Genomic DNA, 27,059 nt, shown 5'->3' on the forward strand with positions numbered 1-27,059 from the left:
AAAAATTTCTACCTCGTGCAACTTATTCGCCAGATTCAGCCCCCCCTGATTATTTTCTGTTGAAAAATTGACTCGGTGGTCAGAGATTTTCCGACAATGAAGAGGCGATGTCGGAATTTAATGGTTATTTTGAGAAACTTGAGAAAAACGAATTTCTCTTACTTTAAACTATGGAAAGCGGGTTTTCTTTATTCAAAAGTTATAAATGTCATTTGGTAAATTTCCTTAAGACGTACACCAAGAAATTCTGACTCCAAATCTCTAATTTATTTACCTATATATATATATAGAGCAAGCAAGAACCTTCATTATCTCAATTATTTTCCAAAACAAAACCTTGTTAATCCAATACTATCAAATCTAAATGGCGGGAAGATTAACTTCCTGTTTTTGACAGACAAATATCCAGTTTCTCTCAACATCGTTGGACCATTTGAACCTTACTATGGTGTGCAAATTGACGAGGTCTTCAATACAAAATCTTTTTTGTCCAACTACTAGCCCAGTCATATTTCACGGACAATTGCCGCAGCTGATCATTCGGAACTTTGTCCAACATCAATCTCTTTCCATTTTTCCCCATGCAATGCTCATATTTTATCCACAGGATGTTTTTTTAAAGCATATTTGATCGGAATATATGCTTTAGTTTCTCTAATACAAATAGAGCAATCGTTTGAATGGTTGGTTGTGTTTGGAACTGCAGAAGGTAAAATTTGGTAGGCTACAGCAAAGACACAGTACATATAGAGATCCCAATTTTGTTCTGATTACCATTTACAACATTAAATTACATAAAATTAGTCTCCAGAATTTCAGAAAATGATCTACGGCGTGTGTGAATTGCTTTTTTAGCAACCAATCCCTTTAGATCTCTAAATAACCCAAATAACACAAATGGTGTTAGAGTTGGCAGCATGAAACAAATAAAGTACAAACAAATTCGGGCAAAGAAGCGGATATGTACAAGATGACGGGTTTCTCCTTAATAATACCTAATTGCTTCGCCCACGTCAAGACGTCCGTACTGCAAAACGCTTTCGGGACGTTCTGCAATCACTCTGGAGTGACTCTAGCCAATTCAATGTTGACATTTGACAGTTTGTTTTCGATGATTTTGCATAACCTTAAATTTTTAATTGTGTGAAATTATTTGTTATATCCGAAGTTTTGTCTAAATTAATGAATAGAAATGAATGATGATGAAAAATACGAACCGATCAACAAATTCTATCGAAGACACAAACACATCTACAGAGAGAATTAAAAGTTTTCGTAGCCCCACATTGAAACCAAAGTGTCGCCAAGAATATATTTTCTTTGGTTTCGACTGTAGATAGTAGCGATGTACCGGGTGTCCCAATAAGAATTACTCTCGGCCATTTCTTGGGACCCGTTTATAGTACAGCTTCGGGAAAAAAAAAAGTTATGACAAAAGTGACCTCGAGAAAAACCTGGAAATTATTTACAGAGTTGTAGATCCACCGCCAGGGGGCGTAAATGAATACCAAAAATTATAAAATGGATAATTCACAAATTTTGCCTAATTAAGATACATTTAAACTATGATTATCGTATTCTTCAAAAAATTCTGCGTATATTTGATTTTACAAGTTTTAGTCTATCTCTTTAAATGAGACGTGGGGAAAAGCATTAAATTACATAAAATTTCAGAAAATGATCTACGGCGTGTGTGAATTGCTTTTTTAGCGACCAATCACTTTAGATCTCTAAATAACCCGCACTACAAACTTTTTCCGCTATTTTTTGGGATTTATTCGGCTTTTATTTGGTTAGATCGTTTGCAAAACAACACTTAACTCTAACACAAATGGTGTTAGAGTTGGCAGCATGAAACAAATAAAGTACAAACAAATTCGGGCAAAGGAGCGGATATGTACAAGATGACGGGTTTCTCCTTAATAATACCTAATTGCTTCGCCCACGTCAAGACCCTCGATGGACCTTCGACCCTTTCTACTTCGACAAAAAATTCGACACGGTCTAACACACAATTTTATAACTCGACGGTTGGAATATTTTTGCTTGATTTATTGACGCTTTAGAAAAGAGAGAATAAGAATGAAAAACAAGCGGCAATTTTTTTATTGTTTCAAAAAATTCAAACACAATTTAAACCCTTCGATCTTTAGCGTAAGACACCCTCTTGTTCTGCGTTAATTAGAAACAGTAAAATATCGTGTAGCAGAGTTTAAACGAGGTCGAACGACCTGCAAGGACCAGCATCCCAGTAGTCGACCAAATGAAGTGACGACTCCAGAAATGCTGAAGAAAATCCACTAGATGATCGTCGAGACTGAAAGTGAAAGTAATTTCGACAGTTATTTTGAGGATTATATGCCTATATATCCGAAAACGTCCTCGATATTTTAGTATTTAGTTCTGGGACATTCTGTACCAACCAAAAATAAAAATATAGTCTGTCAAAATCGGTTATATGAACCCTCAGATTTACAAGTAAACGCAATTTATTATATTTCTTTATCCATTCATATTCCGCAGCCTCCCTGTGTGTTACATCGAGGTTGTGTTTTAGAAAATAGAACTGTCTTAGTTGACAAATTGTTCAGTTGAAACGAAAACGGTTTTTTTTCGTTCCTAAACACTTATCCTTCGCCTCGACTTTTTTTTCTTCCAGAAAACAATGATATAGCTGGCTAATTGATGGCTTACAACGTGTCTATATCTTTTAAAACAGAGAAATCATCAATTGGACTCATCATATAGTTTCCCTCCCCAAATAGGCAGTAGTAAATTCGACTGGACAGTAGGTAGATTACCTTTTGGAATGGTAAATTCAGCCAGAGAAATTAGGGATGAAATATTTATGCATGTACAGATTTTAAAACCAAAAAACCTTGATTGGTTGTATTTTTGTTAATTTATATTTTGAAAAATGTACAAATTCATACAAATACAACAATCTAATCTAACTTAGTCTAACCTAACCTAATATTTTCTGTATCATTAGATATTATTAGATTCGTCAGTCAACGTAAGAATAAACAGAATCTTGGTGTGAAGATTTTCCTTTGAAACTACCATCAAAGAGAAAATCTCTCTGTGAAATATTTGTTTTGTGAAAATAAACACGAACCCCTAAATGGAGTGTACAGTTGTGTAACTTTATACAAAGTCTTGATTAAAATATTTCGATTCTAGTATGAAAACAAACGGAATTATGTATTTTTAATATTTTCCTTGAGATTTTTTCACTTCTGATAAATTAAAATGGACGATTTTATACTAGAGTTGCTACTTAAGTTTTGAGATAGACATAATTGGCTTCATTGTTTTTCAAAATATCAATTTCCGAAGCATTTTTTCCATTCCGATTGAGGTTAGGTTGAATTAGGTTAGCCTAACCTAACCTAACCTCCAAACACATGGTTCGAAAGCATCAACCGCTTCTTCAGGTGTAGGAAAACGTTGAATTCTCAATGGATGACCCACCAATTCGATGTTTTGACTGTTCTAAAAAGTTTTTTTTGGCACATAAATGCTGTCCAGTTATTTCTAAACAACAAGCGACCATCTACTTAATTCGTGCGGTTTTTTTTCTGAAAATTTGAACGTTTCTTTAAGAAAAACATGTACAATTGTATAGCCCATCTGAAGCTATGACCTTTTCCCATTTTTCTAGCAATTTGTGGATCCCATCTCAAAAAAACTTCGCCGGCTTTGGCAGCCAAGAATGAATCAAGCCAATTTTTGATATCTTGCTCTGATGTGAACCGTATTCCAGTGAGGGCGTTCTGCATTCAACCGGAATAAATAGTAGTCAAAAGGGGCAAGGTCAGGGCTATAAGAAGGGTGAGGTAAAACTTCCCATCCACTGTTTTCCAAATAGTTCTTAACGACAACGTGGGGCGGAGCGTTGTCATGATGTCTGGTCGCATATTCCGGGCGTTTTTCGGCTATTGCTCTCTTCAAACGGATTAATTGTGTTCTCCATTGATGTTTTCACCCGTATTTAGCAGCTCCTAATACAGTTCACCCTTCCGATCCCACCAAATAGAGAGTACTACCTTCGCGCCACGGATATTAGTCTTTGCCGTTGAATTGGCTGATTGGCCGGATTTCACGTATGATTTTTTGCGCTTGGGGTTGTCGTAATGGATCCATTTGTCATCACCAGTAACAATCTCATGCAAAATGACTTCCTTCTGTCGCGTTCCAGTAGCATTTAGGACATGCAAAACCGCCTTTCGACGTCTCTCAGCTTGAGATCATGTGGAACCCAATTTCCTTGCTATTGAATATATCCAACGTTTTAAAAAGGCTGCTTGAGTGACACCCAAAGATTCTGCAAGCTCTTCTTGTGTTTGGTAACAATATTCATCGAGTAATGCTTCCAGTTCTTCATCTTCAAACGTTTTTGGCTGCCCAGGAAGTTCATCGTCTTCCGAACCAAAAATCATCACTTTTAAATCGTGCGAACCACTTTTGGCACGTTCGCTCAGCTAGAGCATGTTCACCAGAAACTTCCACCAAAATACCATAACTTTCGGCAGCATTTTTCTTCATATTAAAGTAATGAAAAGGAACTCCTCGTAAAAACACTTTTTCAGGAACAAAATTCGACATATTTGAGTCGAAAAAAAAATTATTGTTGTTAACGCTTCAAATGAATGACATATTGACATATAAGCTACGCCATCTCTTAACAAACCGTACGAATTAAGTTATAGATCGTTAGAATTGAACGAAAATTCAATTTTTGATTATTTTGAAAGGACTCAAATGTATTGCGAAACTAAAATTTCTATTTTTGTTTGTGGAAAGTTATTTTGTTTCAACACCTGTCCAAAACGAGCCGGATTTATAGAAACGCTGTTAAATAAAGCCTAGATAGTAAATTTAAAAGCTCGCAGCTATTCCAACCGCATTCAACCCATAATCGTTATTCTTATTTTATAGTTTCGTTTCCATCCAGGTAATATCAGTGTTAGTAAAGTTTATTCACGTAAAATTCATGAATTTTCTATATCACATATTCAAAAACGTTGTCAGATTATCAATCAGACATTCTTTGTTCGTTTTATCAGCTAATCCTAGCAACGATTTTGCTCCTTCTGAATAAATCTATTAAGAATGCACCCCACAGCTAGATTTGTTCAATATTGACCGAATTTAGTATTAAAAATGGTAAAATTCCATGTATTTCCCTATTTTTAGAAACAAAATATCAGTTTTCTATTTAACGACCTTGAAAACATAGATAATAAGTGATATTTGGAGGTTGCTATTCAAGTTTTGAAAAATGGCAACACTGATGTGAATATGTCAAATCTGACAATGACATATCGAAGTTTGACATATGGGTGTTATTCTAAAAATGATATCGTCGTAATTCGAATACACCCCACAGCTAGATTTGTTCAATATTGACCGAATTTAGTATTAAAAATGGTAAAATTCCATGTATTTCCCTATTTTTAGAAACAAAATATCAGTTTTCTATTTAACGACCTTGAAAACATAGATAATAAGTGATATTTGGAGGTTGCTATTCAAGTTTTGAAAAATGGCAACACTGATGTGAATATGTCAAATCTGACAATGACATATCGAAGTTTGACATATGGGTGTTATTCTAAGAATGATATCGTCGTAATTCGAATACACCCCACAGCTAGATTTGTTCAATATTGAGCGAATTTAGTATTAAAAATGGTAAAATTCGATGTATTTCCCTATTTTTAGAAACATAATATCAGTTTTCTATTTAACGACCTTGAAAACATAGATAATAAGTGATATTTGGAGGTTGCTATTTAAGTTTTGAAAAATGGCAACACTGATGTGAATATGTCAAATCTGACAATGACATATCGAAGTTTGACATATGGGTGTTATTCTAAGAATGATATCGTCGTAATTCGAATACACCCCACAGCTAGTTTTGTTCAATATTGACCGAATTTGGTATTAAAAATGGTAAAATTCCATGTATTTTCCTATTTTTAGAAACATAATATCAGTTTTCTATTTAACGACCTTGAAAACATAGATAATAAGTGATATTTGGAGGTTGCTATTCAAATTTTGAAAAATGGCAACACTGATGTGAATATGTCAAATCTGACAATGACATATCGAAGTTTGACATATGGGTGTTATTCTAAAAATGATATCGTCGTAATTCGAATACACCCCACAGCTAGATTTGTTCAATATTGACCGAATTTGGTATTAAAAATGGTAAAATTCCATGTATTTCCCTATTTTTAGAAACAAAATATCAGTTTTCTATTTAACGACCTTGAAAACATAGATAATAAGTGATATTTGGAGGTTGCTATTTAAGTTTTGAAAAATGGCAACACTGATGTGAATATGTCAAATCTGACAATGACATATCGAAGTTTGACATATGGGTGTTATTCTAAGAATGATATCGTCGTAATTCGAATACACCCCACAGCTAGTTTTGTTCAATATTGACCGAATTTGGTATTAAAAATGGTAAAATTCCATGTATTTTCCTATTTTTAGAAACATAATATCAGTTTTCTATTTAACGACCTTGAAAACATAGATAATAAGTGATATTTGGAGGTTGCTATTCAAATTTTGAAAAATGGCAACACTGATGTGAATATGTCAAATCTGACAATGACATATCGAAGTTTGACATATGGGTGTTATTCTAAGAATGATATCGTCGTAATTCGAATACACCCCACAGCTAGATTTGTTCAATATTGAGCGAATTTAGTATTAAAAATGGTAAAATTCCATGTATTTCCCTATTTTTAGAAACAAAATATCAGTTTTCTATTTAACGACCTTGAAAACATAGATAATAAGTGATATTTGGAGGTTGCTATTCAAGTTTTGAAAAATGGCAACACTGATGTGAATATGTCAAATCTGACAATGACATATCGAAGTTTGACATATGGGTGTTATTCTAAGAATGATATCGTCGTAATTCGAATACACCCCACAGCTAGATTTGTTCAATATTGACCGAATTTAGTATTAAAAATGGTAAAATTCGATGTATTTCCCTATTTTTAGAAACATAATATCAGTTTTCTATTTAACGACCTTGAAAACATAGATAATAAGTGATATTTGAAGGTTGCTATTTAAGTTTTGAAAAATGGCAACACTGATGTAAATATGTCAAATCTGACAATGACATATCGAAGTTTGACATATGGGTGTTATTCTAAGAATGATATCGTCGTAATTCGAATACACCCCACAGCTAGTTTTGTTCAATATTGACCGAATTTGGTATTAAAAATGGTAAAATTCCATGTATTTCCCTATTTTTAGAAACATAATATCAGTTTTCTATTTAACGACCTTGAAAACATAGATAATAAGTGATATTTGAAGGTTGCTATTTAAGTTTTGAAAAATGGCAACACTGATGTAAATATGTCAAATCTGACAATGACATATTGAAGTTTGACATATGGGTGTTATTCTAAGAATGATATCGTCGTAATTCGAATACACCCCACAGCTAGATTTGTTCAATATTGACCGAATTTTGTATTAAAAATGGTAAAATTCCATGTATTTCCCTATTTTTAGAAACAAAATATCAGTTTTCTATTTAACGACCTTGAAAACATAGATAATAAGTGATATTTGAAGGTTGCTATTTAAGTTTTGAAAAATGGCAACACTGATGTGAATATGTCAAATCTGACAATGACATATTATTGGGTGTTATTCTAAGAATGATATCGTCGTAATTCGAATACACCCCACAGCTAGATTTGTTCAATATTGACTGAATTTGGTATTAAAAATGGTAAAATTCCATGTATTTCCCTATTTGCTATTTAAGTTTTGAAAAATGGCAACACTGATGTGAATATGTCAAATCTGACAATGACGTAATGAAGTTTGACATTTCTAATAGTGAACGTATTCAAAACGCGTTGTCATAGGGGTGTTATTCTCGTGCAATGGAAGAAGAATCGAATAGATCCCGAGCATCAGGACGACCAATTACAAGATGGTATGAAAACTGATATTCATTATCCTGGCTGCAACTAGACAACGACTAAGTCCTAACGTACGATAAAGAAGAAGAAGAAGAAATTCTCGTGTACTGTACGGGTCTTTTAAGACGAGCCAAACCAAACAAAAGTTATTCGTGGACTTCGAAGGATTTTTAGGAGTAACTGGATGTGCAGACAGCGTTCCGTTTGACCATTAGAGCAACGTAGAATTGTCATCGTCAATTCTGAATGGTACACTAGCATTTTGTTTGTTTTGGAGGTACCTCAATATATAAATATATAATAATCAAACCCCGTATCTGATGTTTTAAACTTCAGGTCGATCTCATTCAACGGTATCGTTAATATGAATGGAAGATTCTAATGAGGAAATTTATGAAAATTTGGAAATTTTCGTGTAAATTGTTGAAATTAATTACGTCTGAATCGTCGAGATGTTTCTCATTCTCCCTGGGATTAACATAGCTCGAAATAGGGTATAATTTCAAATGAGCGAACAATTGCCTTTTCTCAAACAGCAATATAACCCATTCGATACATTAAAATCTGCTTTACGGAGATCATTAAACGCCGTTTTTACCTCAAATTATCCAGAGAGAGGAAAATCAAGAAAATATTTTAATATAAAAAGACTTGTCGAACACCAACAGCTCTGGAATACCTTTCCATAACTTCCCAACAGATGATTTACCTTCCAGTAAAACTTTTCAGTGTAGAAAGGCTCTAAGCTGCGATGTTATAAAATCCAAAGTCACTCTCCGAGATATATTAGAGTGCAGAAAAAATTTAGACGCGGAAAATCAGTTTATTTAACTGTAACTGTAACTGAAAAAGTTACAGCGTGTAACCAAGATGTTTCAGCCTGAGTATGAACCAGTCTTGTCGAAACATTGAGGCCTCTATGGATACCTGGTTTATAAGATTTATGCCTCTATCCACATTCTCTCTAAGTATGGCCCCTTTGCTGTGAAAATGAGAAAAAATTTTTCATATCCTGCTGAATTTTCTGTAGGAAACTGTTTTTTGATACGAGAAGTTCGAAAATAATATAAGAAAAGCCATGGAAACTGGATATTTTAGTAAACTATACTTTTGATCCGGAAACTGACATGATTTTTGAATTTTTCGGGCATAAATACATAAAATTAAATCGTTTTTTGCATACCTAACCTAACATAACCTAACCTAACCTAACTAAAAAGGTGTATTTACAATTACCAGGGACGTTTTTTTCAATTTTCGATAGACTATAAATAAAAGACAAATTCATATAAAACAATAATTTTATTACCAAAAAATTAGTACACTTACTTTCGACATAATCACCAAGAAGATTGAGACATCTGTGGACAAGCTAAACTTCTGGAAATTCCATAGACAAAGCAGTAATGGTGAATCTGAGGTTTTCTTCAATCGTTACGGCCATCTTTAAGCTTTCGAAACCATTCACGCATAACACCATCACTCATGAAGTTTTCCTCATACACATGAATCATTTTCCGATGGATTTCTGAAGGACTATGGCCTTCAAAAACGAATCACACATCGCAATTCACATTTGGCGGAATCATCAATAATAACGGACTTATTTACGTGGCTATAGCACAACGCCGACTGACGTTTGAGAGTCAACAATGGCGGAGTGTGTAGTGCGAGAGCTTCGCACGCTTCTGCACGCTTAGCGTCTGCACGGAGCGATCGGAAGTTGAAAAAAAAACGGCCCTTCTATTATGTCAAAAAAAAATGACATGCTTGTTTAAAAAATTCAATATTTCCGAAACCAATTGAGATATCGATTTATTTTTGACATGAATCGATTGATGAAAAGTTTGTCTATGTTACTGTATACATTGGATTCCTTCAGTTCTATATTTATAAGAAATATACAGGGCTAAGTTCGGAGTAATTATTCTTCACAATACTGGCGAGGTATTCGGTTTTTTTTTCTTCAAGTACCTTTAAGTACGATGAAGGGCGTATCGATAGTCCGTCTCGATGTTTGTTGCTCTGAAATAGAAGCTCGTAATGAATAAATTCGGCTCGGTACTTAACCAGCTTCCTAGACAATCCGACTACGATGGTATATTTAGATTTAATCGACGCGTCCTCATACACAGTTAAAACATACGCGTATTCTCATTTTAATTAAAGTTACTCGAAGCTTTAATAATGCATTCACGGCTTCTAATTAATTAATTTCGTCCCTTTAACGTACTCGGCACCGGGACGTATTATTAGTACGGTACGTGGATGCATAACCACCACTCTATTACTAGAAAGCTTAAATGAAGTATCTCTGGGATTACGTGGGATACAATAATATGAGTGGACCGAGAACAGAAGTTAATTCATCTGGAAACGTGAGCTGAAACTCTATTTAAAAAAAAATAATTAGAACGTGATAAATTCAAAGAGAAATGGCGATTTAACAAGTCGAAAGACAACGAAAGAAAAAGTTCAGTGTATACGGAAAGAGATTGGAGATTTTAGACTACAGCAATGTAGGAAAAAAAACTTTAATAGTTCCGCGGAAGAAATAATAAGCAACGAACGTTATTTTACCTAAAAAATAAAAAGAGCAGAGGTAATCTCTAAACTGAAGGCGATATCATAGAAGAAATCGATTTTGCAGTAGGTTAAGATGCTTAAAAACGTGATTATTATACTAAAAGTTAACTGACAACGTTATTTTTTCTTTTTTCTGGTAATTGGGAATTTTAGAATTGTCCTGAGTATACAAATCACGTCTCTTAATTGGATACATTTATTACAGCGAACCTGCAACGTCTCTAGACCTTTTTTCTTGTTCTGCAAACCAGACCTCCACAGATTTTATTACCTCCTCGTTACCGAAGAAAATTTACGACACTTTTTGAACTTTTTTTAGTTGAGGAAAGAGATGATAGTCTGACGGAACCAAATCTGGTGAATTCAAACTCTAAATCACGAATTTTTTGCTGTGCAACATGAGGTTTGTATGCAGGGGCGTTGTCCTGCCCTGTTGGATACTTTTCCGCGTCTTTTATCTTTAATTTTTCCCGTTGTCATGTCGAATAGTAATCTCCAGTTATTTTCCTACCCTTATCCAGAAAATCCACCACGATTACTCCATGGCAATCCCAAAAAAACTGAAACAAGAACTTTTCCAGCAGATTTTTGGATACGAAACTTCTCAGGTGTTGGGGAACCAGAGTGTCTCCATTCCATCGATTGTTGCTTTGGTTCTGGATCGTAGAAATGTACCCAAGTCTCATCCATAGTAACAATTCGGTTTAAGAAGTCTACATCGTTGTCAAATCGAGCACAGATGGTCATTATTCAAACATTTGGGGATCCATTTTGCAGCAATTTTTCTCATGTCCATGAACTATATGATGAAAGCGTTCGTATGAAATATTCAGTCCTTCAGATATCCATTTTAGTCCAATTGGACGGTCTGATCAAATCATGTCATGATATTTTCGGGGACTAACACATAAACTGGCCTTCCAGATCGGTCATCATCTTCAATGGAAAATTTACCTCTTTTGAAGCTTGCAGTCTAATTTTTCACAGTCGCAGACGAAGGACATTGATCACCAAGGGTATTAAGTAACTCTGCTCACCTCTTAACCGTTTTAAATACAACAGGTACTTGATGATGGCTCGATACTCCAATTTTTCGATTTTCACAATTTCGCTGGACATATTTTTACTTTTAATTTGTTCCGTAACTTTGGTTTACTATTTTGACGTCAAACTTTACACTTACACTTCTAATAATTTATTGTTCGTTGTTATGGTAGCGCAATATTTTGTTTATGCATGGAACTGATCTGGGCTAACTAGTTTTATGAACAAAATCAAGATCTGAAGAAATCGTTTACGATTAATAACTCTACAAGAATGGGAAAAGCCAGACAAACAATTTATGATACATCTGGGCATGTTGAGACAGGTATTAAGATTAGAAGAAAGGCAGGATCTTGTAGAAAAGCAAAAAACGTAGTGGAGAGTGCCCAAAACCGGACCCCTTGTCAAAATAACGATAAAAAAATGGTATTTAATCAGAGAAAAGTTGGAAATAATGACTATAGAAGATTAATGAAGTATAAAATTATAAATATATTAGAAAATTGAGATATAGTAAATACAGAAGCACAAAGGAAATCCCGGAATGGAGACCGAGCGAGAAAAGATTGTCTGGTAGACTAAAAAATCGATGGGAAGATCAGATTGTGCAATATATGGAAAATCTGACTGGAGCAAACAGATGCAGGACAGAGAAAATGGAGAAAAATAGTCGAAGCTGCAAAAATATGTGATAAACTGTAATTAAATAGGATAAAATGTGGGCTGACCACCCACAAAAACACAAGATCAAAACAGCTCAATTTTGAGCGGCTACAATTCTCAATAGAATGTATATTCCTCAAATATAATTATAATTTAACAATTACAATACAATATAATTCAAAAAAATGGAGATTTCAATCTCAAAAAATGATATAGAATGTATATTAAACATAATTTAATTATTTAGCGACAATAATCGTAGATGTACTAGCAAGAAGGGTTACGGTTTAACCCACTGAAGCCATCAGTTTGTTAACCCCATTAATTTTTAACCAAATATCTGAACAAAACGTTTTGATAATAAACAATAAACTTAAAACTTGCCATTTAAGGATATGTACATAGATATAAAGGTTTACCTGAAAATATCTGGGAAAAATAACGAAAAATGTAGCGCTGCTCAAAAAACTTTTGTCGGAATACCAAAAGTACTTTCCTCTAAATAAAGAGAAAGCTTTAGTTATAGCGACTCATAGAAAACTTTACAGAAATTACACAGAACATTCAAAATCGATTAGAAATGTATAAACAACATTCTAACCGAACAGAATGTAGATAAAAAATCGAGAAAATCGGCGCGCGAATAGATTGAAAAGCAACAAACGGAACAAAAATAAAAATTTTGAAGTCTCAGCGACAACGAATTTTCGCCCGATAAAAGCGAAGACGTAAAATAAGAAATGTATTTCGAAAAATACCAAAAAGTTCGACTCGAAAGTGTTGGTACGGTCGGCGAAGTACATAGCTACTTCTGGAAATTGTTTTGGCCAGATACGGCAACTGCTTATAATGTAAATACCGTTGACACGCCAATTGACGAATAAAAAAATGTTTGTTTCAGATATACCGTCAAGATCAATGTGAGTTTTGTCTATGTCTAGACGGCGAAATGTTTTGCTGGTGGCAAGATTGTCCTCCAACTATGGAAGGACCTTGTAAAGATCGAGGTCCGTTTTCTCCGTGTAGTAAGTACTTTTTACAAAATTTGATTGGATACTTTACGAATTTTTCTTCAACTTTTGACTTCTTAGTCTTTTTCAAATGTGTTTCGTGATGATTTGTCTTGATTTGGTAGAGACCGGAGTAGGTCTAAACGAAGTCGCGATGGATAATCTCAAATTGAAAAAGCTTTTTTCCAAATGGGTGCAGAAATGAAACAAAAACGATTAAATCGTTGAATAAAACAGATTTATTGCATCGAAATGTGATTATGGATAAAATCTGGATACACTTGAATCAAAACGGCAGCTTATCTAAGTGGATTGAGCCCATCGAAGGCCCTTTTTATCAAAAAGGTACTCTGTGTTCAACGACAATTAAAAATTAAAGATTTCAGTTTTTTAAAATATCTACAAAAAGTGCCGTTTTCGAAATTTTCAGATAGCAAAATTCGGCACCAATTTCCGAACACCCTATATAAATTTTAGTCCGGGTTTTCACAGATTTTGAAAGCTGTGAGTGTTATTTATCCAAACCCCAAAAATATTAGCCCCGACTCACTTAAACTTAGAAATATAATTTTTTTAGTGTAGGGCTGCCGTGTGTCCAAAAATTTCGAAAATGTGAAATAATTAAAAAACGGTGGACTTTAAGCATACTATACCTTATATAAAGTTATATCGAAATTTCACGTAGATTTCAAAAATTTAATAAAAACCATAGCATTTCGTTCAAAATAACGAAGTTTGGGTCCACTTCCGGTATAACCGGAAGTTTCAGAAAACTGAAATTATTTTAGCTAAAACGAACATTTCGGAAAACCCATGTAAGCAAATTTTCAGAACACTAGTCGCAGTACTTTTCCATATTCATATCGATTCAGATTCAGCTCGTCGTGAAACACCCTGTACATGACATTGTTAGCAATAAAGACACATTCCGAAGAAAATTATCATAAATTGTTGGTTTTGTTTGATAAGTTGAAGGCTTACCAACTAAATTTTTCTACATTTTCAATAGATAATTACAATTTATGATAATTTTTTACAGAATGTTTCTTTATAGCGAACGGTTTCTTTGGCATGTACAACGATCTAAAAATCTAAATATCTCGTAAACCATAAATTTTATCGAGTTGAACAAAGAGTACTTTTTGTTAAAAAAACGATTGAAAAATTGATTTTTACTATCTTCAGATTGTACAGGGTGTCCCTGTAAAAGTTATCCCTATATAAAAGTTTATAACTCGAAAACGAGGGGTCGTATGAAAAAATTTTCATCTATTCTTTCCCGAATTTTTGGCAACAGAACACCCTGTATAGAAACGGAATATTAAGCTGGAATTTGCTGTTAATATTTATACAAAACTTACTATTTAATATTATTAGTACACCAACCCCAACGTCTTCAGTTTTATATGAAAATAGCAGTACATTTTTGAGCCGATTGTAAAATAAAATTACAAAACGCCCACCATTCTCCCCAGATCTGATCTTCAGTGATTACTGGCCATTTTCAGGGCGGAAATAAACGCGTTAGTAAAGGAAATGTAGTCATCACTAAAACAAAAACCGTTTTTGATTCCAAAACTTGGAAGAGTTGGCGACTCTGCAGTTAGAGCAAATTAATACTGATCCAAAATGTTGACGTGAAGTTTTTGAGTTTTTGATCTATATTCCAGTGAGTGTACCAGCTAACCCACAACACTCTCCTTCACCATCGTCTTCTGCGGTATCAGAAATAACAACAAGAAGTAATATGGTAAGCTCAGCTAAAAGTACTGTAAAATCTTGGTCTTCCACGAGGTCTTCGACTACTACGTCGTTTAAACCACTAGAAACATCTACTTATACGGAAAGGACATCGATTGATATTTCGAGTCGACCTCCAGAGAGCAGTACTTCGGTAAATAACAAATACTGCGTTGTAATGGGTGAGTAAACCATAGCAGAAAGTAGCAGAAACATTATGACTAATTTAAGTGATATTGCACCTTTGTTTCAGGTCAAAAATATCAGATTGGGGATAAATTACCTCATGATACCGGTAATTGTTTGGAATGTATCTGCGGACAAGGTGCAAAAGTGACTTGTTCGCCACATCAGTGCGCTCCGGTTGAAGATGATTTGAACGACTATCACATGTCCGGTGCCAGACAGTCTGTCCCCGACATTTTTTAAATCTTAAATACTAGATGTTATTTTCAGTTCATTTTTTTTTTTGGCAAAAAAACCACCTAATGAATCTTTTATAGGGAAACGATTAGGAAAAATTTGAAAAATCCATGGCAATTGTTATCTTTAAACTCAATAATAGCGTCGACGGAAATGTGGAAAATTTAACCTCAAACTCACGAAGTGACGATTTTTGGATATCCACACAACCTACAGTTTCTGGAATGGAAGACGAGATCAAAAAATGGATCGTCGTCGAAAAATACAGTACCAAATCGTGCTGCTTTGCCAGCTTCCTCATGACTCAGACCAATTACTTCCAAGACTGCTTTAGATAATGAAGATATCGCTTTGAGGATGTTGGGGTTGACACTGAGTCTTCTGCGTTAACTAAAATTGTTGATAGAAGAAGTTTGAAGCTGTGAGAAAATTCGTTAATACCAACTACATATCTAATACATATCCAGTGCTGGCAATCTAACAAAAAAGCGGATCTAGCAGATTGGAATTGTCTTTTTTGGTTTTTGGTCTTGTTTAAAGACGCCTGCTTGCTACGTCAATAATTTCAAGCTTTCTATGGAGTGATATAGTGAGAAATAATTCCTCGTGGTTATTATAATAACCTAAATCAACGATTATAATCGATATTTATACAGGATGTCCCACGACGAGCTAAAACTATCTGTATATGGCAAAATACTTGTAGTAAAATCATGAAAATTTCTACGTTTGGGTTTTTAGATACGATCTTTTTAACTAAAATATTTTTAAAGATGGCCGACTTCCGGTTCTACCGGAAGTCGACTATAACTTTGTTATTTTGTATAGAACACCCTGTATATTAATACATTTTTGAAATCTACGTAAAATTTTAGTATACTTTTGTCTAAAAACTTTTTTCGAAAAATGCATACTTTTTGCGTTATTAATTGTTTTGTAAAAAATTTGACCGTTGCATACCCTTATAAATTATTTTTTTACGAGAATACCCTTAAAGATATGAAAATGTTTTCTATTCTGTTGCTTTTAAAAAGGTTAGACGTATTTGAATCTATGTTGAAAAATTTTTCATTCTATACAGGGTGTGTATAAAAAGTGTTCAAAGTTTAACTTCATAAATATCAAATTTTTTTACATTTTTTAAATAGAACCACCCGGTTTTTTCTATTTTAATGCATTCAGGGGTGAAAATAAGGCAAATTCATATATACTTACCTATACCTAAAACTTACCCTCAAATGTCATTTATACCTTAATGCATTAAAATAGAAAAAACCGGGTGGTTCTATTTAAAAAAATTGATATTTATGAAGTTAAACTTTGAACATGTTTTATACACACCCTGTATAAAACGAAAAATGTTTCAACATGGATTCAAATACGTCTGATCTTGCTAAAAACAACCGAATAGAAACCATTGTAATATCCTCGTAATAAAATAATTTATAAGAGTCTGCAATTTTTACAAGAAAATTAATAACTCAAAAAATATGCATTTTCCAAAAAAAGTTTTTAGACAAAAGTATACTAAAATTTTACGTACATTCCAAAAATGTATCAATATATAGGGTGTTTCATATAAAATAACAAAGTTACAGCATTTTCAACATCACCTTTGGATTGAATGGATGAATTTTTTTCCACGGTATGGATCTGAATAAAAAGTGATCTGACTGTGCAAATTTGGACTAAATGCTGGATTTTATCCCGTAGTATTTGGTTTAGCATTGTCATGTTGTAAGATAACCTGCTATTGGTTAATAAAACCTCAAACTTTCGAATCAGCTGTCCACTATATACCTCGGCATTTATAGCTCGATCTTCTGGAATGATTTCCAACAGACACACAACAAGACAAGTTTTTGCCATTGTCTTTTGTCTAACCACTAATTTCCCACGTTGGAGTTGTTCAAATAAATCATACAATGCGTCTAATTTAAAAATAAAATGCAGAGTTTTAACCAAATAATAACAATGGAATTGTTGTTTAATAAGAAAAATTGATATACAATAGAATCAGTTTCTGGTGGTTGTTTGGTGTTTATGTTTTACAATATTTCCTCATTAAACACGTATTAGAACGTCCTGATATTGTCCTTTTAGTCCTCGCTTCCTTATTGATCGTTTATTTGAAGTCATCTGATTGAAGACCTCCAAAATCCAGTACAAAATTATACTGGAAACAGTATTGGAAGAAATACGATTCAAAATTGGACAAAATCGTCGATTGGCTCGAATACCAAGGATAAAAAATTACTAATTACTCGACTAGATCGACCGCGATTGGCCAAAAGTGATGTACAAGATCCAAAACTCAATTATAGAAACTAACATTTTTTCTAACAATTATCGATTACTACTGAACATTCATTATATAATTATCGCTGGAACAATCGAAAATAATCGATTATTTCACCAGTATCGATACGTAGTTTTCTCAGTTTACGAATTAAATATAATAATCGATTATCTCATGTTTTGTTTATTGACGTAGATCCTAGACACGAACCAACAACGGTTCAGATAGAGAAAAAAATCTCGAAGTGCTGATTTCATTATCAAAATTGTCGTATACAAATCGAATGACTTTAATAACTACAAGTTTAAATATTTCTGTCTCTATTCTGTGTGTCATATCAAAAGATATATCAATGCGTGTCTTAATCCAAGTATTTAAATGAATAATTATTTGTATAACAATAGAAAATCATGAAATGTATCTTGTAAAGGATGTAGTGATTTTATATAATAATCCTTTTTATAATAAGTGTAATTGGAACCAACTTGTAGAGTAGGATACTTAGGAATAGGTTTATACGTTTCTTAGCTCTTGGAAATATCTTTGATGTATGAAATTATCGATAAGTATATATGATAATAAAGTTTTTTCGTTATTTAATGTCGACTGTTACATAAACTGCTACTTTGGTCGAAAAAATGGCGAAACATCTAAAAATATTGATGTCAAAACGATTCTTCATTACCTTCGCTGTTTTTAATGACTTCTAAAGAATCCAAAAGCGTTTTCCGATGCAATTATAATTCGAAAAAAGTCTTAGATTCTTCAATAAGCATTCAAACAAACCGAATAGCCCCGGCAATTAAGGCTTTCCTAATCTAAAAAGAAGAAGATCACAGAATACTTTATTCTGTGGACGGAACATATTAAACAATGACAGCTTACGTCAACGGTACCATAAAAAGCGAATACATAATAAAAAAGCAAAATGGAAAACGCAAAAATTATAAAAACGTATAAATGAATTTAAATACCAAATAAATCTTCTCTTTTAACTTGGAGCTCACGTTTTTGACAAACACTGACAAATCAAATCGATTTAATTATAACTTAATAAAATAAAGTCAAAAATGAGTGATTATTCAAGTCGAATTACAACTAGACTATTCGATTATCATCTTAAAACAACTCATCCTTGTGTTTACTCATCAGAAGTATCTCAAGAATCATAAATACAAAGTTAGCCCTAAAAAGTCACTACTAACAAACCGAATAGCCCCGGCAGTTAAGGCCTTCCTAATCTAAAAAAAAGAAGATCACAGAATACTTTATTCTGTGGACGGAACATATCAAACAATGACAGCTTACGTCAACGGTACCATAAAAAGCGAATACTGTTTTTATTCCCTGAAAAGGTTATTTAGAAACTCAATTAATTTCATAATAAAATAACAAAATGTGAAACGCGAAAATTATAAAAACGTATAAATGAATTTAAATACCAAATAAATCTTCTCTTTTAACTTGGACCTCACGTTTTTGACAAACACTGACAAATCAAATCGATTTAATTATAACTTAATAAAATAAAGTCAAAAATGAGTGATTATTCAAGTCGAATTACAACTAGACTATTCGATTATCATCTTAAAACAACTCATCCTTGTGTTTACTCATCAGAAGTATCTCAAGAATCATAAATACAAAGTTAGCCCTAAAAAGTCACTACTAACAAACCGAATAGCCCTGGCAGTTAAGGCCTTCCTAATCTAAAAAGAAGAAGATCACAGAATACTTCATTCTGTGGACGGAACATATCAAACAATGACAGCTTACGTCAACGGTACCGGTATAAGAAGCAAATACTGTTTTTTTTTGACTAAAAAAGTTATTTAGAAACTCAATTATTAGATTCTTTAATAAGCATTGAATTTTAATGGTATTTGAAGAATCAGATTTCTAAGTATAATGGGAATGCATTTATTGGATTCGATGTTTGATTCCCCTCTGGTAGACGTTGATCCTAATAGATGTTTCACCATTTCTCTTTTGCTTAGGAATATAAGAGGAATAGCAGTAGATATAATTGGATTGTCTCATCAAATCAGCGCAACAGCGACATGTTGAATCTTTTTACTGCACGAAACCAAGAACAGATTGTGTGCTGCTGCTGAGGAAGTTAACCTACAATCAGCGAGATTTTTGATTATTTTACCGTAATGGAATTCTAGAAACCGACACCCAATTCTTATGCCTTCTCGTTAATAAAACTATTTCAAATATGCATCGCACTATTTCTGCCTACCGTAGCAATTTAGAACGAAGTTTATACTGGTGCGAGTGCACATGAAATCAGTGCACTTGCAGATCGCTAATGTAACAATCGGTTTATCGTGTCATATACAAAAATAATTGATGTTTTTTCACTTCTTTCCTAATAAAAAATATTTTTTACTATTTATTGATACACTTAATTTAAAAAAAAAACAATTATTTCGTAAAAAATCCATCCAAGTTTATACTGGTCCGTGTGCACATGAAATCAGTGCACTTGTAGATCGCTAATGTAAAAATCTGTTTCGAAATGGAAAATTTGTTCAAATTACTGACATTAGCGGATCATATACAAAAATAATTGATGTTTTTTCACTTCTTTCATAATAAAAAATATTTTTTTCTATTTATTGATACTCTTAATTTAAAAAAAACAATCAATTATCTAGTAAAAAATCAATCCAAGTTTATACTGGTACGTGTTCACATGAAATCAGTGCACTTGTGGGTCGCTAATGTATAAATCGGTATCGAAATGGAAAATTTGATAAAATTACTGACATTAGCGTGTCATATACAAAAATAATTGATGTTTTTTCACTTCTTTCATAATAAAAAATATCTTTTACTATTTATTGATACTCTTAATTTCAAAAAACAATCAATTATCTCAAAAAATCCATCCAAGTTTATACTGGTCCGTGTGCACATGAAATCAGTGCACTTGTAGATCGCTAATGTAAAAATCTGTTTCGAAATGGAAAATTTGTTCAAATTACTGACATTAGCGTGTCATATACAAAAATAATTGATGTTTTTTCACTTCTTTCATAATAAAAAATATTTTTTTCTATTTATTGATACTCTTAATTTAAAAAAAAACAATCAATTATCTTGTAAAAAATCAATCCAAGTTTATGCTGGTCCGTGTGCACATGAAATCAGTGCACTTGTGGATCGCTAATGTATAAATAGGTGTCGAAATAGAAAATATGATCAAATTACTGACATTTCCGTATCGTATACAAAAATAATTGATGTTTTTTCACTTCTTTCATAATAAAAAATATTTTTTTCTATTTATTGATACTCTTAATTTAAAAAAAAACAATCAATTATCTTGTAAAAAATCAATCCAAGTTTATGCTGGTCCGTGTGCACATGAAATCAGTGGACTTGTGGATCGCTAATGTATAAATCGGTATCGAAATGGAAAATATGATCAAATTACTGACATTAGCGTGTCATATACAAAAATAATTGATGTTTTTTCACTTCTTTCATAATAAAAAATATCTTTTACTATTTATTGATACTCTTAATTTCAAAAAACAATCAATTATCGCGTAAAAAATCCATCCAAGTTTATACTGGTCCGTGTGCACATGAAATCAGTGCACTTGTAGATCGCTAATGTAAAAATCTGTTTCGAAATGGAAAATTTGTTCAAATTACTGACATTAGCGTGTCATATACAAAAATAATTGATGTTTTTTCACTTCTTTCATAATAAAAAATATTTTTTTCTATTTATTGATACTCTTAATTTTAAAAAAAACAATCAATTATCTTGTAAAAAATCAATCCAAGTTTATGCTGGTCCGTGTGCACATGAAATCAGTGCACTTGTGGATCGCTAATGTATAAATCGGTATCGAAATGGAAAATTTGATAAAATTACTGACATTAGCGTGTCATATACAAAAATAATTGATGTTTTTTCACTTCTTTCATAATAAAAAATATCTTTTACTATTTATTGATACTCTTAATTTCAAAAAACAATCAATTATCTCGTAAAAAATCCATCCAAGTTTATACTGGTCCGTGTGCACATGAAATCAGTGGACTTGTGGATCGCTAATGTATAAATCGGTATCGAAATGGAAAATATGATCAAATTACTGACATTAGCGTGTCATATACAAAAATAATTGATGTTTTTTCACTTCTTTCATAATAAAAAATATTTTTTTCTATTTATTGATACTCTTAATTTTAAAAAAAACAATCAATTATCTTGTAAAAAATCAATCCAAGTTTATGCTGGTCCGTGTGCACATGAAATCAGTGCACTTGTGGATCGCTAATGTATAAATCGGTATCGAAATGGAAAATTTGATAAAATTACTGACATTAGCGTGTCATATACAAAAATAATTGATGTTTTTTCACTTCTTTCATAATAAAAAATATCTTTTACTATTTATTGATACTCTTAATTTCAAAAAACAATCAATTATCTCGTAAAAAATCCATCCAAGTTTATACTGGTCCGTGTGCACATGAAATCAGTGGACTTGTGGATCGCTAATGTATAAATCGGTATCGAAATGGAAAATATGATCAAATTACTGACATTAGCGTGTCATATACAAAAATAATTGATGTTTTTTCACTTCTTTCATAATAAAAAATATCTTTTACTATTTATTGATACTCTTAATTTCAAAAAACAATCAATTATCGCGTAAAAAATCCATCCAAGTTTATACTGGTCCGTGTGCACATGAAATCAGTGCACTTGTAGATCGCTAATGTAAAAATCTGTTTCGAAATGGAAAATTTGTTCAAATTACTGACATTAGCGTGTCATATACAAAAATAATTGATGTTTTTTCACTTCTTTCATAATAAAAAATATTTTTTTCTATTTATTGATACTCTTAATTTTAAAAAAAACAATCAATTATCTTGTAAAAAATCAATCCAAGTTTATGCTGGTCCGTGTGCACATGAAATCAGTGCACTTGTGGATCGCTAATGTATAAATCGGTATCGAAATGGAAAATTTGTTCAAATTACTGACATTAGCGTGTCATATACAAAAATAATTGATGTTTTTTCACTTCTTTCATAATAAAAAATATTTTTTTCTATTTATTGATACTCTTAATTTTAAAAAAAACAATCAATTATCTTGTAAAAAATCAATCCAAGTTTATGCTGGTCCGTGTGCACATGAAATCAGTGGACTTGTGGATCGCTAATGTATAAATCGGTATCGAAATGGAAAATATGATCAAATTACTGACATTAGCGTGTCATATACAAAAATAATTGATGTTTTTTCACTTCTTTCATAATAAAAAATATCTTTTACTATTTATTGATACTCTTAATTTCAAAAAACAATCAATTATCGCGTAAAAAATCCATCCAAGTTTATACTGGTCCGTGTGCACATGAAATCAGTGCACTTGTAGATCGCTAATGTAAAAATCTGTTTCGAAATGGAAAATTTGTTCAAATTACTGACATTAGCGTGTCATATACAAAAATAATTGATGTTTTTTCACTTCTTTCATAATAAAAAATATTTTTTTCTATTTATTGATACTCTTAATTTTAAAAAAAACAATCAATTATCTTGTAAAAAATCAATCCAAGTTTATGCTGGTCCGTGTGCACATGAAATCAGTGCACTTGTGGATCGCTAATGTATAAATCGGTATCGAAATGGAAAATTTGATAAAATTACTGACATTAGCGTGTCATATACAAAAATAATTGATGTTTTTTCACTTCTTTCATAATAAAAAATATCTTTTACTATTTATTGATACTCTTAATTTCAAAAAACAATCAATTATCTCGTAAAAAATCCATCCAAGTTTATACTGGTCCGTGTGCACATGAAATCAGTGGACTTGTGGATCGCTAATGTATAAATCGGTATCGAAATGGAAAATATGATCAAATTACTGACATTAGCGTGTCATATACAAAAATAATTGATGTTTTTTCACTTCTTTCATAATAAAAAATATCTTTTACTATTTATTGATACTCTTAATTTCAAAAAACAATCAATTATCGCGTAAAAAATCCATCCAAGTTTATACTGGTCCGTGTGCACATGAAATCAGTGCACTTGTAGATCGCTAATGTAAAAATCTGTTTCGAAATGGAAAATTTGTTCAAATTACTGACATTAGCGTGTCATATACAAAAATAATTGATGTTTTTTCACTTCTTTCATAATAAAAAATATTTTTTTCTATTTATTGATACTCTTAATTTTAAAAAAAACAATCAATTATCTTGTAAAAAATCAATCCAAGTTTATGCTGGTCCGTGTGCACATGAAATCAGTGCACTTGTGGATCGCTAATGTATAAATCGGTATCGAAATGGAAAATTTGATAAAATTACTGACATTAGCGTGTCATATACAAAAATAATTGATGTTTTTTCACTTCTTTCATAATAAAAAATATCTTTTACTATTTATTGATACTCTTAATTTCAAAAAACAATCAATTATCTCGTAAAAAATCCATCCAAGTTTATACTGGTCCGTGTGCACATGAAATCAGTGGACTTGTGGATCGCTAATGTATAAATCGGTATCGAAATGGAAAATATGATCAAATTACTGACATTAGCGTGTCATATACAAAAATAATTGATGTTTTTTCACTTCTTTCATAATAAAAAATATCTTTTACTATTTATTGATACTCTTAATTTCAAAAAACAATCAATTATCGCGTAAAAAATCCATCCAAGTTTATACTGGTCCGTGTGCACATGAAATCAGTGCACTTGTAGATCGCTAATGTAAAAATCTGTTTCGAAATGGAAAATTTGTTCAAATTACTGACATTAGCGTGTCATATACAAAAATAATTGATGTTTTTTCACTTCTTTCATAATAAAAAATATTTTTTTCTATTTATTGATACTCTTAATTTAAAAAAAAACAATCAATTATCTTGTAAAAAATCAATCCAAGTTTATGCTGGTCCGTGTGCACATGAAATCAGTGCACTTGTAGGTCGCTAATGTAAAAATCTGTTTCGAAATGGAAAATTTGATCAAATTACTGATATTAGCGTGCCATATACAAAAATAATTAATGTTTTTTCACTTCTTTCCTAATAAAAAATTTCTTTTACTATTTATTGATACTCTTGATTTAAAAAAACAATCAATTATCTCGTAAAAAATGAATCCAAGTCTATACTGGTCCGTGTGCACATGAAATCAGTGCACTTGTGGATCGCTAAAGTATAAATCGGTGTCGAAATGGGAAATTTGATCAAATTACTGACATTAGCGTGCCGTATACAAAAAAAATAGATGGTCTGAATTAAAGATGTATCTTCGTTAGAGCCTCAAACTCTATCCACATCTTCTCGAAGTATGGGAGACTTGAGAACTCCAGAGCATTGCACCTGTGGATGTATAAAATAGTAAATTATTATCTTGTTAAGCAGCTTTGGTGAAACAATGATTCCAAGTGTGACGGTGAAATCGACACGTTAGTTTTACTAACTTAGCTCTTGACAATTTCATCAACGAAATCTTGAAACGTTGATTAAGATTAATGAATGTTACAGGGTTAATTTCATTAATAGATAATGACTCTTTTATTTTAAACTGGATTTATTAGGAACTAGAAATTTGAATGAAAATATTCGTATCGATATTGTATACGTCTAAGAAGTAGATTTATAACTGATTATGAAAAATAGTGATTAGATACATTGTATAAAGTACGAGGCTAACAATATTTAGATATTCAAATAAATGGTATTATATTGATGTGATAGAAAAGTATTATTTCGAAATTCGGAGTTATTTTCAATGTTAATAGTGTTAAGTTTAGGAAATTTTTAACGTTTTATCTCATGAAAAGAATAAAATTTTCAATATAATAGTAGTTTTTATGTCCTCGCTATTTTAATCTAATAAACTCACCTCTAAGTAAATTTGAATAAAGGCAAAACTTCGTGGCTTCTTCAAAGGAATTTTGAGACTACAAAAGTTCTACAGCATTCAGATTTAGATTCGTTTTTGGTTAATTTATTCCTAAATATTCCAGGTGAATCAAATGTGAATACAAATAAAAGTTTTAGTTTGAGAAAGGTAGGTTCTCAATTTTATAAACCTCACGAGTCAAACTGTACTATTTTCAAATATTAACTGATGGTACGTTGCACTGAAAATCTACATCTACCTACTGTAGCAATTTAGAACGAAGTTTATACTGGTCCGTGTGCACATGAAATCAGTGCACTTGTGGATCGCTAATGTATAAATCAGTGTCGAAATGGAAAATATGATCAAATTACTGACATTAGCGGATCATATACAAAAATAATTAATGTTTTTTCACTTCTTTCATAATAAAAAATATCTTTTACTATTTATTGATACTCTTAATTTAAAAAAACAATCAATTATCTCGTAAGAAAATCCATCCAAGTTTATACTGGTGCGTGTGCACATGAAATCAGTGCACTTGAAGGTCTCTAATGTATAAATCGGTTTCGATATGGAAAATTTGATAAAATTACTCACATTACCGTGTCATATACAAAAATAATTAATGCTTTTTCACTTCTTTCATAATAAAAAATATTTTTTACTATTTATTGTTACTCTTAATTTAAAAAAACAATCAATTATCTCGTAAAATATGAATCCAAGTTTATACTGGTGCGTGTGCACATGAAATCAGTGCACTTGTAGGTCGCTAATGTATAAATCGGTTTCGATATGGAAAATTTGATCAAATTACTGACATTACCGTGTCATATACAAAAATAATTAATGTTTTTTCACTTCTTTCATAATAAAAAATATCTTTTACTATTTATTGATACTCTTAACTCAAAAAAACAATCAATTATCTCGTAAAAAATCAATCCAAGTTTATACTGGTGCGCGTGCATATGAAATCAGTGCACTTGAGGGTCGCTAATGTATAAATCGGTGTCGAAATGGAAAATTTGATCAAATTACTGACATTAGAATGTCATATACAAAAATAATTAATGTTTTTTCACTTCTTTCATAATAAAAAAAATCTTTTACTATTTATTGATACTCTTAATTTAAAAAAACAATCAATTATCTCGTAAAATATGAATCCAAGTTTATACTGGTGCGTGTGCACATGAAATCAGTGCACTTGTAGGTCGCTAATGTAAAAATCGGTTTCGATATGGAAAATTTGATAAAATTACTGACATTACCGTGTCATATACAAAAATAATTAAAATTTCTTCACTTCTTTTAGAATATAAAATGAAAATTAAAAGTATTGGGCGTCCGAAATAAAGTTATATCAATTAG

The 27,059-nt window shown here is 31.9% G+C and overlaps 1 protein-coding gene across 3 annotated transcripts in view; it reads left to right on the forward strand.

Annotated features, from left to right (window-relative positions):
* The window catches only part of LOC130450092 (cysteine-rich motor neuron 1 protein), a 153,112-nt gene extending 136,445 nt beyond the window's left edge, over positions 1 to 16,667 (forward strand). The window contains exons 3-5 of one of the 3 annotated variants that reach the window (XM_056788288.1): positions 13,189 to 13,312; positions 14,968 to 15,219; positions 15,291 to 16,667. In XM_056788288.1, coding sequence (XP_056644266.1) covers positions 13,189 to 13,312; positions 14,968 to 15,219; positions 15,291 to 15,466 — 552 coding nt within the window. In that variant the 3' untranslated portion in view covers positions 15,467 to 16,667. Of the gene's footprint in view, positions 1 to 13,188; positions 13,313 to 14,967; positions 15,220 to 15,268 lie in introns of all 3 variants that reach the window. The other 2 variants (XM_056788289.1, XM_056788290.1) reach the window with 2 other exon arrangements.
* The last annotated feature ends 10,392 nt before the right edge of the window (positions 16,668 to 27,059 follow it).

Source organism: Diorhabda sublineata, chromosome 11 (genome assembly GCF_026230105.1).
Source record: "Diorhabda sublineata isolate icDioSubl1.1 chromosome 11, icDioSubl1.1, whole genome shotgun sequence".
NCBI lineage: Eukaryota > Metazoa > Arthropoda > Insecta > Coleoptera > Chrysomelidae > Diorhabda > Diorhabda sublineata.